This window comes from Crocodylus siamensis, chromosome 1 (assembly GCF_052110815.1).
Source record: "Crocodylus siamensis isolate JL-2025a chromosome 1, ASM5211081v1, whole genome shotgun sequence".
Lineage (NCBI taxonomy): Eukaryota > Metazoa > Chordata > Crocodylia > Crocodylidae > Crocodylus > Crocodylus siamensis.
This window is the reverse complement of record NC_143395.1, coordinates 137,347,731-137,365,884: the sequence shown is the minus strand read 5'-3', so window position 1 is coordinate 137,365,884 and position 18,154 is coordinate 137,347,731. Positions and strand designations below refer to the sequence as shown.

General features: G+C 49.2%; 1 protein-coding gene and 1 long non-coding RNA gene across 2 annotated transcripts in view; one reads left to right on the top strand and one right to left on the bottom strand.

Moving 5' to 3' along the window:
* The window catches only part of CCSAP (centriole, cilia and spindle associated protein), a 29,453-nt gene extending 24,516 nt beyond the window's left edge, over nt 1-4,937 (bottom strand). The window contains exon 1 of the mRNA XM_090043930.1: nt 4,534-4,937. Within this exon, the coding sequence (XP_089900056.1) occupies nt 4,534-4,828 (295 nt within the window). The 5' untranslated portion in view covers nt 4,829-4,937. The remainder of the gene's footprint in view (nt 1-4,533) is intronic.
* Nucleotides 4,938-5,070: 133 nt separating this feature from the next.
* The window catches only part of LOC149873390 (uncharacterized), a 31,457-nt gene continuing 18,373 nt past the window's right edge, over nt 5,071-18,154 (top strand). Inside the window, exons 1-2 of the long non-coding RNA XR_016441927.1 lie at nt 5,071-5,519; nt 6,457-6,607. This is a non-coding gene — a long non-coding RNA (uncharacterized LOC149873390). The remainder of the gene's footprint in view (nt 5,520-6,456; nt 6,608-18,154) is intronic.

The window sequence follows — 18,154 nt, the reverse complement described above, 5'->3', positions numbered from 1 at the left end:
GGTGTCTAGTACCAAGCCAGCTGACTGACATCTGAGCTCTGATAAATGACCAGCCACTAGAATTAATTCATTGTACTCACAATAGTAGCTTGCCAGGAGAAGCTGCTGTTATCAGAAACCTGCAGTGTGTGGGTGGATAGCAGTCACAAAGCTTGGAAGAGCTAACTGATACATGGCTACCCCCACAGCACTGGTAGAAACAGATACTACCTCTTCACAAATATTATGTTTTCTACTGCTTCCTTTTTGCCTTCCGAGAGTTAAAAAAAAGGCACCAAGCAAAGACGTTACATATACACACCATGCTTGCTCAGCAGCTAGGAAAATTAAGTTACCACGTTACCCAGCATCAGATGTTCATAGCATGACCAGAAGAGAAAAGGTCTCTGGTTTTGAGTTATTTTAGTTACCAGATAGATATAGGATATTGAATTAAGAAGGTGGAAGAAAAATAAGGGTACCTACAACAGATCCATTTTCGATCTGAAAAGTAAAGGCCTAACAAGTTTAGTCCACATGAAAAAGGTCCCATTAACCACTCAGCCCACGGCTCTTAAATATGTAGCTAACATGTATCCTCCATCCTTACGTTCTTGTGAAAGATTAAATTATACGATTGAAACTTTTGTCTTCCCTTGGGCCCTTAATAACAACACTATCACTTTTTTTTTTTTTTTTTAAGTAGCAAAAGCTGTTCTGCAATTTAAATAGTTACAAAGATTTTGCATAGTCAAACCAGCATGGGTTCTTTGTTTTTGCATGGCCCGTAGCATGAGCTTCCCAACGTGCAACTTAAAACAAAATGGAGTTTCCCACCCCTCATTACTGGAAATGTTTCCTTTTAACTCACATATGCTGGCCACAAACATATACCAGCCACAACCTTCACAGCTCTGATATTCACAGGAATACACAAGGTGCATGCATAGTACCATAAAATGCTCTTATCCGCTTGACAAAAATTGCTACATGTGAAAGTAACTACAATTCCCTATAATGCCCATTGTCAACCTTCAACAGGAACACTTTTTTTAAAAACCCTAATCTGGGCTAGAATATCAAAAGCATTGATCATTTTAGTATATACAAGAGGATTTCCAAGCAAAACGCTCTTGGTACAGTAATGAAAAGGCTGCAGGACTTAGATCTATGATCAGAGCCCAAATTAAGTGCAACTGTATCTGTCCAGCTATGGGAGGCCATAACATAATGCAGGTGGTAGGGTCAGATCATGGCTTTGCTGCAATATGTACTTTTTGAAGGTCCAATTTACAAAGTTCCCCAGGAAAAGGACCAACTACCTAACGAGTTTCTCAGATATTCATTTAAGAGGCATTATAATTAGAGATCGAAGCCCACATCTGCTGCTTGCTATTCCAGCACGTCTTCGTAGACATTTTATGGAACTAGCACAGTCTCTATAGGTTTTCACTTTAAATGTTACATCCTTCTGCCTTGACAGAGAAGCTACTGTAGCCAATCTGAAGTGGAAGTATTCTTCCTTGCTCCTGCTGCTATTATTGCTGCTTCTGCCAGAGAACCTACTTATGTAATCACCACGACACACTGATACCATGGCAACAATATACATAAAGAAGCTGCGAGTCAGGTGATAGTTACCATCAGTTTATTTGAAGACATTTCACAAAACGTAGCTTGTTTTTTACACTAGCCTTGTCCCTAACTCGTTATGTCCAGTCAAAATACATATATGGTCTAGCAGGACTGCTGGTCACTAGACTTACGTACACACCACATCTTCCACTGCACGTTCAAACTTTCACTACAAAATCATTTAGGTTGGGATGCAAGAGATCTCGAGAGGTCATCTAGCCTGACCCCCAGCCCAAGGCAGGATCATCCCTTAACAAATTATGGACTGTATATGATAGCTTTTAACCTCTTAGAGCAGGAGTGTCCAACCTTTTTGAATGTGGGGCTGGATCACAAACTTTTTAATCACCCAGTGGGCCGGCAAGCCATATTCAAAGACCTCACAGGAAGTAGTATCACATCAGGAAGTGATGTCACATGACCTTGTCAACCCCTGCAACTGTTGGTGTCCATGGTGCTGGCTGACATGGCCTGCATGCCCATGTTGACATGGTGCTGCAGGAGCCACGTGGCTACAACCAGGTTGACCTGGTGCTGGAGAAGCCGCGGGGCCAGGCCGGGGTTGATCCGGGGCCTGCCTGGCCTGCCGGTGCCGTGCCCGGGTTGACATGGTGCTGCAGGACCCGCCTGGGCAGAGCCGGGTTGGCACAGGCCAGGAAAAGCAGCACGCAGCTGAAGCTGGCTTCCCACGTGCTGCTGGTGGCGGGAGGAGGCCGGCCAGGTCTGCACTGGCCAGCAGAAGTGGCAGCAGAGCCGTGTGCCGCTCGGGACTGACCGGTGCAGGCTCGTCCTATCCCGAGCGGCACACGGCTCCGCCACCGCTTCTGCTGGCCAGTGCAGACCTGGCCGGCCTCCTCAGGTGCTGCCGGGGATGGGAGAAGCGGCCCCCCTCGGGGCCTCGCATGCGGGCGGCCAGGCCCGGAGAGCCGCAGCACCTGGAGGGAGACTGGCCGGGCGAGCAGGCATCACCTCGCTGTGGGGCAGGGCAAGGCAGGGCAGCGGGGCTGGCTTGAAGTGGGCACGTGAGGAGGCAGGCGCGGGCCGGCAGTGCCTGTGGCTGCCGCTTGGCCTCCCGCGCAGGGCTGCTCCGGCAGCACAGGGCATGGGCTCGTGTTGGGGAGGCAGGGGCAGGAGCATGGGTGCTCCCGGACACACATCCTCCCCACCAGTGACTGGATGCAGACCCCCATCCTCAGCCTACATCATGCAGGCTACGTTAGCAGGACCTGAACCGCCAAGGAGGCAGCTGGACATAGAGTGCCTCTGGGCCAGGCTCCTCCTGCCTTCCGCCCAGCCCGGCTCCGGCAACTACATGCCCCGTAGCCCTGGCCCAGCCCTGAGGTGACCCCAGCTCTGTGCAGGAACTTACCTGGTGCCTCTGCCCACCACGAACGCGGGCAGGGCGCAGGCCATGCTGCAGCTCCCCCGGCCGCGTGCCGGGGGCAAGGGGTGGAGCCAGAGCTCGTCCACGGCTGGGGCAGCCCTGCACCATGCAGCCCGCAGGGGTAAGCAGCTCCCCTCCCCTCGCTGCCGGCTGGGGCCCTGCCTGCCTCGCCTCGCCACCACCACCGCTGTGGAGCACAGAGCAGGTGCCAGGACTCCTCGCCTGTCTGGAGCAAGGGATCTCGAGCCAGATAAAATGGCTTGGCAAGCTGCATGGTGGCCCACGGGCCGTATGTTGGACAAGCCTGTCTTAGAGAAACCAGTCAACCCTGGCACAACAGAAGATGCCTGTGGTGCCACAGAATAAAGCAAGGGGGACCACAAAACGTGACTGTCCTTAACCCATTTCAGGTGGGTCCTGCAGCATGAGACCACAAGATCCTGGACACCCACAATACCCTTCCCACCACCAAAGTCTCAGGTTCTCAAGGGCCCTAGTGACCTTGAATCCCGACCTTCTTTACACTTCAGCATTTCTGCCCTAATTCAGTCCAGACCAAAAACCGTCACCAGACACTGGACAAAGCTTGCTAGTTGTTGGCAAGGGCCCCCTATCACCACAGGCGGCAGGCTGATCAGCCATTAGGCAGGAATGAGCAAAGCACCAGACCACACTCCCCCAGGACAAGGGCGGGCAATTATTTTGGGCAGAGGGCCACTTACTGAGTTTTGGCAAGCCAGCAAGGGCCGCATGACAGGCAGCCCAGGGCAGATTAATATTAATTTTCCAAATTTTTTTAGGGGCCCCGCGGGCCAGACAGAATGGCCTGGCAGGCCACACTTTGCCCACCCCTGCCCCAGGAGCACGCAAGGTGAACAGGGCACCTTGAGCCACTGTACAGTGACCTGTGCCAGTGTCCGACATGATCAGTCCAGCCTTTATCATAACCTGCTTAAATTGGAGACATTACATAAGAAAAACATAAAGGCATCAATTCATTCTGCCTGCACAGGAAGCAAACTCCCCCACTCCCTGTTTCTCTGGCAAAATGATCTTACAATCCTTAAGTTAAGAAGGTCAAGCTGCAATTCATTCTGTGATGAACAAACAGCCATATCTTGGCCAGAGCACAGCCGAGATCCCTATACCAAGGCCTGGAAGGGACTGTCCCGGTGGCGGAGACCTGTCCGGGCTGCTTGTCGAGGCACCCCTCACATGGAAGGCAGTGTGCAAGGAGGGGGGCACAGCTTCACTGACCACTGCCCTCCTCCCATGCCACCTGTGCACCGGAGCTGCGTGCTCCTAGGGAGAGTGATGCTTTTGCTCATTCCTGACCAATGGCCGATCCGCCCGCCATCCGCGGAGTTAGTGTGATGATTTCACCCCTGCGCGGCAGATGTGGGGAAGAGGGAGCAAAGCAAGAGCGTAAGTGAACTGCGGCCATTTCTCCCTGGGGATCTCCCAGGCTTCTGCTGCCCCCCTATTCCTGCTACATGTGGGGGCGGGGGGGCTAAGCATCCCCCGCACGCACGTACCTTCCCCGCGCGGGGGCTCCGCCGGGCTGCTCCTCTCCGCTGCCTCCTGCTGCTGCTGCGGGGGACTGGCGGAGCCGGGCGGCGACGGGGAGGGGGAGCCGGAGCCGGAGCCGGAGCCGGAGCCGGCGCTGCCCTGCTCCCAGCCGTCCCAGAGCCAGGGCCGGTGCGCCTGCTCCAGGAGGCGACGGCTGAGGCGGTAGCGCAGCAGCTCCAGGTAGCAGGCGCCGCACGATTCCCACTTGGGCTCCTTGTAGCGCTTCATGTACTCGGTCTTGACCCGCCGCGCGGGCACCATGCTGCGGCCGGGCCGGGGCGGGACAGCGCAGCTCGGAGCGGCTTTGCCCGGCCCGACTCGGCCCGGCCCGGCACCCCTGCAGCGCCTGCGCCCGCCCCTCGCGCTGGAACGTTTAAACACAAACAGCCACGTTCCGTGCCCGCCCCCTCGGCGCTCGGGCCAATGGCCGCGCCCACAGCACCTCCCCTCGCTGACGTCACAATGGCCTCAGCGGAGCTCTAGGCACAGGACGTTCCGGGGGCTGCTGCGCGGCCCGGCTCTGCGCGGAGGGGGCGGGAAGGGGCCGTGCTGCTGCGGATTAAAGGGCTGCGGTGCCGCCTCCGCGGTGCCGGGGCCTCAGGGGGGATTAGTGGCTCCGAGCACTTATTAACAGCCACGGGGATGGAGCACAAAGCCGGATCAGTGCCCCCGGGAGACCAAAGCCAAGCTCCGATGGCAGCTTAGCCTCGCCTCCCCTTCCCTCCCCCTCAGCAGCAGACCCCATCATCTGCAGCTGGTTTCCTTGCTACGTGCCAGGGTCTGACTGCGCACGCTGGCCTCGAAGTGGCCTCAAGCCTGCCAGCAGCTGCCTGAGGCCATGGATGTGTTAGCCGGGATCTCAGATTTCCCTGGTGAAAATGCCTTGGTTCTTCGGGATGGCAGAGAGAGAGCCTCAAAAGCTGGAGCCGTGCGCATGGGGTGCAGCTGTGAGGTCTGTGGGTGGCTGGAAATGCTTCCTCTGAGAGGGGTGGCCTACCCAGTTCACCTGGGGGAGGCTTAGACAGTGGCTGGATGAGCGGTCAAAATAGCAGCACCCTTCAGAATGTCACTGCCAGTGAAAGCATGTAGGAAAGCTGGGAATGCTCCTTCCAGGAGCCAGCACAATCTACAGCTCATCTTGGGTACTACTTGGGGCGGTCACCTCTTCCCCTCCAAGCTACACCACGTAGGCAGGAGCTCAGCAGGAGGGAGAGGCAGTGTACTGTCCAAGGCCTGCTCCTTCCATCTTCAAGGAGCAGGGGGGTTCTGCTAGTGAGGTTTTTTCTCTGCCTGTAAGCCACTGCTCTTCAGGGAGGGAACGATCTGCAGGCCCAGTCAGGCTTCCCTCTATCATTGATGTCTGGTGTTGCCAAACTGTTCTCTACGGCCCTAGGGATCAGCAACTCTAGCACTAGTGAAAATGAGCTCTTACAGTCTGTTGTGTTACGACACAGCTCTGGGAGCTGAGGCCCTAAGCACACACCTGAAATGTAATCAGGCTCTGCTGCCACAGGGGAACTTACGTGGTAGATGTAGTCACAGTTTTGCTGGCAGAACCTCAGTTCTGGCAGCAAAACTACCAGCATACCATACACCATGTTGACCTGAGTGCAGGAGCCAGGCATCAGGGTACAACAAAGATGGGAGCTGAGCACTACCAGTGCTTCCTTCATATATTGCTTCCCTGGCAGGCTCCCCTTTCCTGATTCATGGACATGCTTCCTGTCCTACTCAGACTCGGATCAGGTTACAGCACCTGGATCTGGTAGGCTGCGAGCCAAAATACTAGTCTAAGTACACAATGGCTAGAGGTCAGTCAGTTCACTGACAGGTGAGAATGAGAAGTATCCACATGTCAAGACAGTATCTACATTTTTCTGCCACTGCAGAGCAGATGGAATAAGTAAGGTGAGTCTGTGCCAGAAGGGAAGATCAGAGTGACCACTGAGGCCTGACTTGTTTGGGGATTTCAGATGATCCACAGGAACATCAAATGCAAGCCAGGATGGACACCAGTGGATGTTGGCTGATGAATTGGAGGTAGGCTGGAAGTTTTTGCACTTTAATTCATTTAAGCAAAAAAAAAGTGAACATCTGTAATTGAGAACTGTGACCATTTCATTTTTTTTTGAACTATCGATTCATTTCCAACTTTTTTTTAGTCTAACAGGGGCCATTTATAATTCAAACAAGAGCCTTAGGGGAGATGGACAGATTGCTCTCAGCTGATAGCTTATTACATCTAAAAAGGCTGGTAGTCATACAACTTAAATCATTTTGGTAAAACGCGTAATTAACCCATAAAATTACCCAGACAGTAGTGCCTGGCTTTACCACCGAGAGCAATACTACTGCAATACTGTTTATATCATGTCTCACTAGTGCCCTGTTTGAAGTGGGCAGTACTGACACAGCTTGCAGACTAGGGTGATGGGCAAACTGTAAGAAGCTGATGAGAGTAGAAGAGAACCATTGGCAGGAGGATCAGCTAGCCCTTGAATGCAGGGGTATCAAAGATTTGACTTGCCAGGCTACTGGAAGCTGTGGGGCATGGCCAGGGAGGAACACAACATGCCACAGAATTAAGGCCCCTGAGCCCTGTTGGACAAGGCTGTTGGCAGCAGGAGGAAAACCACCTCCAAAAACCACCAGGGTTTGCTTTTCCCTGGCTTTCCTGAAGTCAGCCTGCCTTGTCCTTTTGCCAAAGAGAGCCAAAGGAGCCATTTGATCAAAACTGCACAAAGGACTTCTGCTGTGATGCCCAGCTAGCCTTGCCAGACCTACAAACTTAGGAATCAGGCCATATACTCCAGAGCAAGCTTAGCTCAATATTGTACACATATACAGGCAGCCCTTAAGATGACCATTCTTAAAGAAGGGATGGACCAAAAAACAACAGCTTACATAGGCTTGTAGGGGAGGGCAGCGGCTTCTGCGGCTGCTCACCAGCCCCATCCCCAACACCAGCGCCAACTTCTGCAGCTGCCCCCACCCCCAGACTTGGGAGGCACCAGTCGCCCATGACAGCTTGGACACAATTGATGCCAGTTATAAATGGGCCTGTTAACTTCTTGCTGGAACTTCACTGACTATGACAGGAAATCAGCTAAAAGGCCTTGGCAAAATCCAAAGGCTGACAGCAGTTACACTGTTACCTTAAACAGAGGCTTTGAACCACTATAACAAAGCACTCACTATGCATTAGGGAGCAGTATTACAATACTCCTTAACGACCCCCCCATGCAATAATTATAGTTACAAGCATCTGATGAATACTCCCAACTCGGCTAGTGAGGGGGAGCTTAGCTGTCTCCTGCTGGCTGGTTCCAGCAGGTCAGCTTGCACTAGCAAAGAACCCACCACTTCCCCCTCTTTCTGTATCCCTTTCCTCCTCTCCCCATCTCTCATTAGTCATCTTCTGACCCCCACAAGCTGGTTAGATCAGGCCCACCCATGCTTGCTTTGCCTTCCCAATGCACAAAACCTCAGCACTTTCTTTGCCTTGTGTCCATAGGTCTCTCCCTAGACCTCCCAGGACAAACTCCTCCATGCAGTTTCCTGACTTATCTGTTGCCTGGCCATCATTCACCTACCTTTTCTCCTGCATTAACATATCTGTGGCTCATTGTGCTGTATCTTGCCAACATTAGCATGTTGACAATTTCTGTATGATTCTCAGTGCATGGAGTCATGAAACTGCCATGCATGAGTCTGTCATGGTAGGATAAAACATCACTTACTGCACAGTTACAGGACATTTCATCATTGCTACACTTGTCAACACCACCAAGACCAGAGATTCTGCATTTGGTGTTATGAGCAGAATTGTGTGACTGGCCTTGCTGGTGCTGCTCAAGTCTCTCACAAGGTGATGCTCCATTCCTAGCCTCTCAGCTCTTATGTCTTATCTTTCAGCCATGCTGGCACGATATGGAAAGATCCAGCCGATGCCATGAAGTTGTTACTATAAATATGGCTGAATCACAGAATGCCTCAATGTGTAGCCACTTTGCCGGCACAAGGCTGCTAGTACTTATCTGCTAGGCCAGCAATGATGGCAGATAGTTAGTCTTCATTCCAGCATATGGCAGTCTTACTCAACAACAACTCTGCCTGAAGTTTAGGCTGAAGAAAGGAAACAGGAAAACTGTAGTCACCAGAGATCCGAGTTTTCCATTCACCACGGGAAAATGCGTAAAAACATTAATGTTATTATTTTGAGGGAAAAAATGCAGATTTTCTCTTTTAAGAAGAAACCCACAGATTTTCTCCTTTAAAGGAGAAAAATGTGGGAAACGGTGGGTTTCCCCTTGCAGGCTGGCAGAGCTCCAGGCTGCAAGGGGCTGGGGAGAGCAGGAGGAGGGCAATCAGGCAGGGGCTGCCATGTGCATGTGTGCATGCACACATGCATGTGACAGCCAGGCAGGTACCATGAGAGCAGCTCCCCGCAGGTAAGTCAGGACGGAGGTGGTGGATTGAGGCCCCCATAGTGAGGAAGGAAGCTAGGCCAGGGTGGGACTAGGGTTGGGGGTGCTAGTCAGCCAGGGTGGTGTGTGGGTCTTGGGGCCTGGGACTGGCGCAGGCAGGGAGCAGGATGTAGCCATGAGGGGCTCATCTGAGGGGTGCAGCTCCCAGCTGCTGCATGCACTCCAGGGGGTGGCGTAGGGAGCATGTGCCCCCCCAGATCTGCGCACAGGGTGGGGGTGGATGCAGGCTGGTGGCTGCAGGCTTGGGGTTTCCCTCCCTGCTGCCCTCTACCGGCCTCCATGGGCCAGTGGGCAGAAGCCAGTGGGGCATGGCAGAGCAAGGTGGGGAGGCTCAGTGCCACTGTCAGGAGCCCCACACCATCATGGCAAGGCACCCTCGCCCACCCAGCAGCAGCAAGGGTGGCAGCACTGAAGAGTGCCCCCTGCTGCTGCTGGGTGAGTAGGGGGTGCTTTGCCATGGCAGCGCGGGTCTCCCAGCAGTGGCACCGAGCCTCCCCACTCCCCCGTGCTCTGCCCTGCCATACCGGGCCCCACCTGCTGGGCCACAGAGGCCCTCGTGGGGGAGAGCAGTAGGGCAGGGAGACCCAAGGCCAAAACCGCCAGCCAACATCTGCCCCCCTCCACGGGCTCTGCTCCATCTGTGCCGCCCATGTGGGAGGGGGAGCTGGGCTCTACTCTCCACTCTGGCCACAGCAGCTGCTGCCTCCCACAGGGGACAACCAGGGCCTGGGCACTGCTGCGGGGGCAGGGGGCTGCAGACCCAGGTCCTAGGCCCCAGGGCCATCCTTAGGGGAGGGGCAAATCGGGGCAACTGCCCCAGGCCCCTTGCTTTGGGGGGCCCCACAGAGCCGAGTGCAGTGGCGTGGCAACTCCATACTGCCACCAGCTTCACATCCAGCCGCACACACCTCACCCACCCCGCCATGACCAAATCCACCACCGGCTTCCTTGGGGTGGGGCTCTGCACCCTGCTTGGGTCATCTCTGCCTGGCCCCATAGCCCTGGCAGCTGACGGCCCCCTCTGGCAGGGCTGGGGGTGGGGTGGGAGGGCTGTGAGTGAGGAGTGAGGGGTAGCAGCAGAGCCAGGGGGCTGTGGGTGGGAAGTGAAGGGCAAAAGCAGGGCCAGGGGGCTCTGGGGCAGGAGTGAGGGGCACTGGCAGGGCTGGCAGGCTGTGGCTTGGGAATGAGGGGCAATGGCATGGACAGGGCACTGGCACATCAGTGCTGCTCAGCACCACAAAGAAATGTGGGGTGGGGGAGGGACAGCCACAGCCGGACCCACATCCTGGTGAGTGAAGGGGACAGGGGGAGCTCTGATTTCCTGTGATAAAAAACCCAAAATCAAACACCAAAATGTCATATTGAATGTAATTGTTTGAATTCTTGTAATAACTGCCCATTAGCCAGTTTAGACACAAAGGCAAGGTTCATCTTCTTATCTAGGCCATTGCTTGCTTTGCCTGGCCCTGCAACAAGTTTGTTTAAAAGTCTTAGGTTCTCAATCTTATCTTCAGAGACCTTTAACATGTTAACCTAGGAACAAGAAAAACGACCCTTAAGCAAACATTTCAAGAGATCAAATCCTAGAAGCTTTTGAAAGGGGGTTGGGAAAGATGGGTCTCTACAGCGTTGTGGAAAATTTCCCAAAAAGCAAGTATTTATGATAAACTGAACAGTCAGTGGACAGATTCTGTTGCAGAAGACAAACTGACCACGCAGTAAAAATCTGTTGAGTAAGATCTGAGCCCAGTTTGGGAGTAGTGACAGGAGGGGCCCATGACGGCAACTCACCCAGTATATAACCTGTAATCTACAGTCCCAGTTTGGAGGTAGCCTCACTTGCAGAACACTGAAGGAAGAATCACAAGTGTAGGCCAGGTCAGACTGCTCACCTGAACCACCCTCTCCGGGAACAAAAACTCCCGTTCACACTGAAGCCATGGGGCGCTCGAGTGGGTCTGAAGGAAGGGGACTTGTTCCTATCACTGCTGAGACCAACCCTAAAACCATAACTAAAGAATGAAAGTATCCCTGGGGATTTGGTTTCTCTGAATTCTAGGATTGTAAGTATAATTCTAGGATTGTATCTATAATCCTTATAGCATTGTTTGGGAAGGAAGTGCGTTTGGAGCATTGTTTCTAATATATGTAGTTATTGTGTTTTTAATGTTTGTGGTATTTCTTAAAGCTAAGCAGTTTTATATGTGTAGTAAGGAGTTTTAATAAACATATTAAAGGAATAAAAATCGTGATCATTGTGAAAACAAACAGGGCTCAACCTCACCCCACCAGCATACTGATTTGAACTAATATATCGTGTGGGACTTCTCTGTATCCTGTAAACCCATAAGAGACACAAAACTTATAGGAATTGTAAATGTATTTTATTATACTGACTGAGGCACTGGCAAGCTTCCAAATTGCTTTAAAATGGTAAAAATATCAATAAAGCATTGTGTTCAACTGATACCTATATATATAGTGGGGTTTCATTTTAATTGCAGAAAAATGCAGCTTTGGAATTTCCAATTTTAGAATTTCCAGTTTTCAAACAGAGAAAACCAGGATCCCTGGTAACCACTACAGGGTGCATCCATCTACATGTATGTTTTAATGCAGAGTTGACTAATTAGCGCCCCCAGTAGAACTTCATCATCTATGTGTGAGGTACTATTAGGTCAGAGTAAACCAATTAACTCCACCGTAGGCTAGTGCTGCCCAACGCAAGTACTATTCTACAATGGAGTTATTTAGTACAATTCACATGTAGATGATGACTGGGGCTGGCTGGGGCACAAGGGTGCCACAGTGCAGGGGCTGCCTGCCAGCTAGCCCTACATTGTAGCACCCTCATGCCCCAACCAGCCCCTCTGCAGTGCCCTGAGCTGGGGTGAAGCAGTTCCAGGCTGGCAGGCTCTCCCCCTAGACTCCCTGCCAGCTGGGACTCTGCCACCCAGGACTCTGCCACCACAGCTCAATATGCTGCAGTCCCAGACACACACATAAATGCTGCACCTAAGGATAAACTCCAGCAAGAAATATAACAGAGTTTATTCAGCTGTGATAATTACACATGTAGATGTGCCCACAGTGTAGTGCCAGGAGGACTACAGTGTACTTAACTATAGTTTCATTGTAGTGCTAGGAGAACCTTAAACTTTGCACAAAAGCTACAGGGATCAAGTCTAATAGACCAGGAAAGCTTTTTTGAGAGTGAAGTGATATTAAACCTTGGGATAACCTAGCCTAAAGCGTTGTAAATCAGATTGGTTCAAACAATAGGAAGCAAACCATGGGGGATAATCATGTATTAACAGGAAGATGGATGGATAATATAATCTCTATTCACAGGCTATGCTAAATTCAATTGAAACTAAGTGGGAATTTATGAAGGCAGAATGTTCCTGTGGAAGGGCTTTTGGGAAAAAAAAAATCTGAATGTCTTTGAAGTGTTTTGAGAGCTTCAGATGAAAGGAAATAAAGAAGTGCAAAGTATTGCCACAAAACATGAAGGACTGTAGCAAAGCTGATAATTTACCAAATATAACTTCACTTTGCAAGCATGACTTTAAATGAGAATCTGAAACATCTACCAGAGACATTTCATACCTGACCTATTACATTACCCCAGTAATGTAGAATGTTTTATTATTAGTAAGTCTTCAGTATGCCTTTTTTACGTATTAAGTATTTTTTTAAAGGGACAAAAGTGAAACATGATTAAAACCATTTTCTGTATAAAAGTCATCTTTTCCCTCTGCTAGTAATGCTATTCTGGGTTACTGAAAATGGAAGAAATTAAAGATATAATTTACTATTTTGATCACATGTTGGTACCAGTTGCATTTAATTCAACAAGGGCATTTCTTTTTTGTCCTATGCCATAACGATGTTTCTGCTATGAGTATTTATAGTTTTGATAAACAAAGCCCACTTTTTTGGCCATAAGCTGAAAAATGAGATTTAGTGCCTGTGAAAAAGCACTTTTTTAAAACAACTTGGTCCTGTTTACCCACTAAATTGCTGGAGAACTGCAGAAAGTAAAGTATGATTATGAAAGCCTGTGTTGCTTTTTTAAAACCATTTGTTATTTTGAGCCTATACAGCTGGAAAGTCATCACATATCTCCATGAAAATAAAACTGCCTTTGCAAAATTTAAAAAATGAAAAATTTCTTTGGTAGCTTAACCCCGCATTGGAATCAAAACACTTCCAGATTCCCCCACTTGCAATCCTAAGGGTACAAGACTTCCATGGGCAGATCGTAGGATTTTGAGAAGAGGAGTACAGATGGTGAGATGCATCATCCCATATAAAACAACACATATTTTTCTCCAGTTAAAAATAAGCTAGAAGCATTACTAATATGCTAGGGGCCCAGGGCTGTATTCTTCAGTTTAAGAAGCAAAAACAAAAATAGCCTATTGGAACGAGTTAAACAATCTGCAGAGAGAGAGCTTGATTGGTGGAACATCAGGACTATTAAAAAGAAGAAAGGACCATGAACTCCTTTGGAATGAAGAGTTTGGAAGGGATCAGGTAGATTATAATGAGTCAATTGACTCCCTAAGCGTTGCCTGAGTAGAAATGCTGCTGCAGTTACAGTGTAAATTATGTTGCAGAAAGTGTCATTGTTCCTTGTCTGTTTCTTTTCCACTGTATTTATGGTCTTATCCATTGAAAGAAGGTCAATAACTTATAGCTCTCTATCAATAATTTCAAATGATCTCAAAGCTCTTTTAGATTTTTCTGTATGAAGGGTGTACTATACATATAAAGTATTATGTACTATTCTTAGGTTATAGTGCCCATATTGATTATACCATGCACTGATGTTCAATTGGATTTTCTGGGGTTCTTTTTTGATGTTTCTCCCTCTGACCAAAATATATGTTAGCATATGAGAATGGAAGAGCCCTCATAAAAATGACTGTAAACAAACAGATCTACGACGTTATTAAGCAAGGTAAGGAGCCTGCTTTACAGCCACTTATGCCCCAATAATTCTCATTCTATCATTCAGGAAACTATAGGCATTTGGAAGAGACCATGAGTATATTTAGGCATTCTACATGCTACAAAAGCCTCTCTCTCTTTTTCTCTCTCTCAGTTAAGCAATAGACCAGGGGCAGGCAAAATACAGCGTGCAGGCCAGATGTGGCCTACCAGCCCATTCTATCCAGCCTACAGGGCCCCTAAAAACTTTAGAAAATGAATATTTATCTGCCCCTGGCAGCCTGTCAAAGATGACAGGACCCAGCAGCAGTAGGACCCAGTGGGAGCCAATGGCAGGACTAAGCAGAAGCAGCCACAGCAGCAAGGCCGGCCCACATCACCCCCACCCGCAGCCACGCCCCCCAGCCAGAAGCCTCTGGCCTGGGACCCTGGGCCTGTTTCTGCCTCCCTGTACTGGAGGGTAATTCAGATAAGAAGTAGCGGGGAGGGAAGAAGGGGAGGACTGCAGGCAATCATCCCAGTTCTTAGGTCTGCGCCAGGCTGGCTTCTGTTGTCCCAGCAGTGCACATGGTGCTGGAGAGGCCAGCCTGCCAGCTGGCAGTCAGGCAGGAGTGGGCAGTGTGGAAATGGCTGCAGAAGGCAATGGGAAGGGGCAGCAAGTGGGCTTGTGGGAGCACAGCAACATCTGGGCAGGAGTGAAGGGCTCTTGCCAGTGCACTGGGACCAGTGCCAGTGGGGGCCCAGGGCAGGGTGGCAGGAACACAGGGCTTGGGCTTGCAGGGGCTCTGGAGCTGGGCTGGCTCCCCCCTTTCCCTACTGGTGCAGCTCAGCCCAACTCTTCAGAGGCCCTGCCAGGTTGCACCCCACCAATGTAATGGTGCAGGCCGTGCACTTCTGCCCAGCTGTTGCTGTGCTCCACGTGCCTGCTTGCTGCCCCTTCCCCTTGTTTCTGGTTTCCCCCTCCAAATCTGGTAGTTAGCCCTTGGACCTTCATTCCTCCCTCAGAGAAACAATTCCTGTACTAGATTTCCTCAACAATTTCCTCTTCCACAGCCATTTCCCTGCTTACCTGCCTGCCGCTGCTGCTGCTCTGCTTCCTGGCTGCAGCACTGGGCTGCAGGACTCTAGTTCTACGGACATGGAAAAAGAGTTGTAGGGAGTGAAAAGCCACTCCTGGCAAAAAGGTGATAAGACATGATGATAAAGACAATAAGCGATCATTTCTAAGCATGTTAGGAACAAAAAAACCCAAAAAAACTGGGTCACATACATAATCATTGCTAGACACAGATGGTAAAACTGTAAATAGCAATGTAGGAAAGGCCAAAACCTTTGAAAGGATATTTCTGTTCTGTATTTAAAAAGAGCATATATTATCCATCCTATGTGAATGGGGACAGAATAAGAAGTTTGCCTTTTGAAACAAGAAAGGATACAAGGTAGCCTTTGCTGAAATTAAGCATTTGCCAATCCACTTACCTGGACTGCTGAGGTTAGCACAAGCAAAGGAGGGAAAAGTGATTAGATAAGTATGTTAGCCTGGGACCTGCCATCTGGGAGCCTTCTACCAACCTTCCCACAGAAGAGATGGCAGGGAAGAGTTCTCATCATTCCTTCCTTTGCCTGACACTATCTGCCAGCTGTGGAGACTAACAAAATCCCACACTGATAATCTAGGATTGATTGAACTGTTCAGGGAACAGGTTGTGAGCAGTCTAGTACAGGAATTGTTTCTCTGAGGGAGGAATGAAGGTCCAAGGGCTAACTACCAGATTTGGAGGGGGAAACTGGAGCTGCATCTATAACAGACATTGATGTCAGAGGCTGAGCTACCAAGTCCAGGGGGGAACCAACAGGTAGAAGTCCAAACACAGAGCAAGCCAGTGGTCCAGAACACAGATTTGTAGGGGAAATCCAAAGACAAAGTCTGAGGAAAGTCCAAAAATCAGGGTCAGGAACCAGGAAAACCAGAGAACTTGAGAATCAGAAAGTTTGCCACAACAGGCTAAGTCAGAACTGTTGAGTGGCCTGGAAACCCATGACCCTAGCTGGTACAAAATGGATTGGCAGGACCCCCAGGAGCCAATCAAGAAGCTCAGTTTCTAAAGTAGGGTGGAGTTTGTTATCTGGGGGATTACTGCAGGTGTGACTGATGAGGTACTCTGTCTTCCTGACATGGACAGTGTTGCTGAACTGCTTGGCCATCAGGGATGATGTTGCTCTTGCAGTGGGAGAGCACATCAGGTCTCATGCAGTACTTGTCAGTAAATGTAGTAGTTAACAGAGAGCTGAATGCATCCCAAGCCCTGCACAGAAGAGAGACCAAAATGGAGCTCCAGCCCCAAGGAGCTCACAGCATAAGAAAGGTCTAAAAAAGTTTCATATGAAAATCAAAAGTACTTTACAGATGTGAATTAAAACTCACAGCTCCTACAGTCCCAGAGTAATCCTACCCGGGAATAAATAACATGCCCAAAATCACATAGCAAACAATTGTCAGCCGGGGCAGGGAACAAATCTTGATTCCCAGGCCTATCATTTAACCATCAGAAAGCTCTTTCTTGTACATGTTGGGTATGTCTACACAAGACACTAACTGCACAGTAGCCTAATAACACCGTACAATACTGTGCTGGGCAAAAAGCTAATACAGTACTGCACAGTGGTATTAGACTACTGCACAGTAAGCGTCGCTAAAAAGCTGTGCACTGGTGCTACTGCACAGTAGCGTGTTACTGTGTATTGACTTAGTACATGGTTAACCAAGTGCTAAACTTAATGTGCAGTAACTATGGCACATTAATGAATGTGTAGATGCGCCCGATAGGCACTAAATGTACAGTCCAATTTTTGCCCAAAGTACAGATAAGCATAAATGTAACAAACTACATAATGTGCAACATCGGGTCTTCACAGCTTAAATTTAAAATCTTGGGTGCCTTATATTAGATTTCTAGGACCATATTTAGGCTCATAAAAACATTTTGCCAGATTTTACAAACTCACTCCCCACCCTCAGTTCCCAGGGGCTCAAATAAGAAACCTATTCTGTTTCTCTGGTTAAGTATGCAGCATAAACTATTCCTGTTTGTGCTGTAAGATACTCAGTTTGGGGCATGTCTATACATGCATTTATGGTGGCTTCAATTTACTGAGCAGTACATTACTGCACAGTAAGTGGGAACAGGCCAGCATTTACACATGCAGGCATTAAAGCACATTAACTCTGTGTGTGGTCTGACTTGGAACTTAAGTTAGTCCCAAGTCAGTCCATGCACACAGTGTTACTGAGCAGTAAGCCATCTACACGTGTGTTAGTGCACAGCTATTGGAAGCCAGTCAATTCAAGGGTAGGATTTAACTCTGAAATTACTGTGCAGTATGAGCATGCATCTACACATTCATGCCTGTATTGAACAGTAAATATGGTGACTTATGCCAACTTGAGCATAAATTTGATACCTGCATCATGCAGGTATCAAATTTATGCCTAATTAGTTACTGTGCTGCTATGATGAAACTGTTCTATTTTCTCTGAGTTATTTGAACTAAAAATGCTTTCATTTGACTTTGCTTACATCTATTAAAAATCCATTGTAAGAACCAAGTAGGGCAATTTTATTTTAAAATATCATGTTACCAGTAAATAAAGGCCTTAAATGAATATTCTGGTTGCAAAGCCAAGCACTTTAAAAGTTAAGAAATGCCCTAATTCAGGTTGCCTGGACACCTTTAATTTGACTCCTTTATGCACCATCCCTTTGCTACAGCCTTTAATTACTTGCTCACGGGCTATTTTTTCCACAGATCCTCAGTGTCGTTTGGTAAACAGTTACCCAGTGTTTCTGTCTACTCCCCTCACCCAGGTTTTCTTTATTGCACATCATCCAAACGCTGCACCAAACACAAAATTAGTCATTTCATCTGGCTCATGTTTCCATGGTGCTGTTGCTGCAGTACCTAAACACTTCACAACTAGTAGTGAACCCATCTTTACAACATCCCTGTGAGATGTGATGGTATTATTATCTTGAATTCACAGCTGGGATGGTGACACAGAGGGAGATTAAAGCCAATATTTTAAAAATCAGGACACCCTGATTTTGGGTGCCCACTGTCTGGCAGTTAGCTCATGATCTTTTTT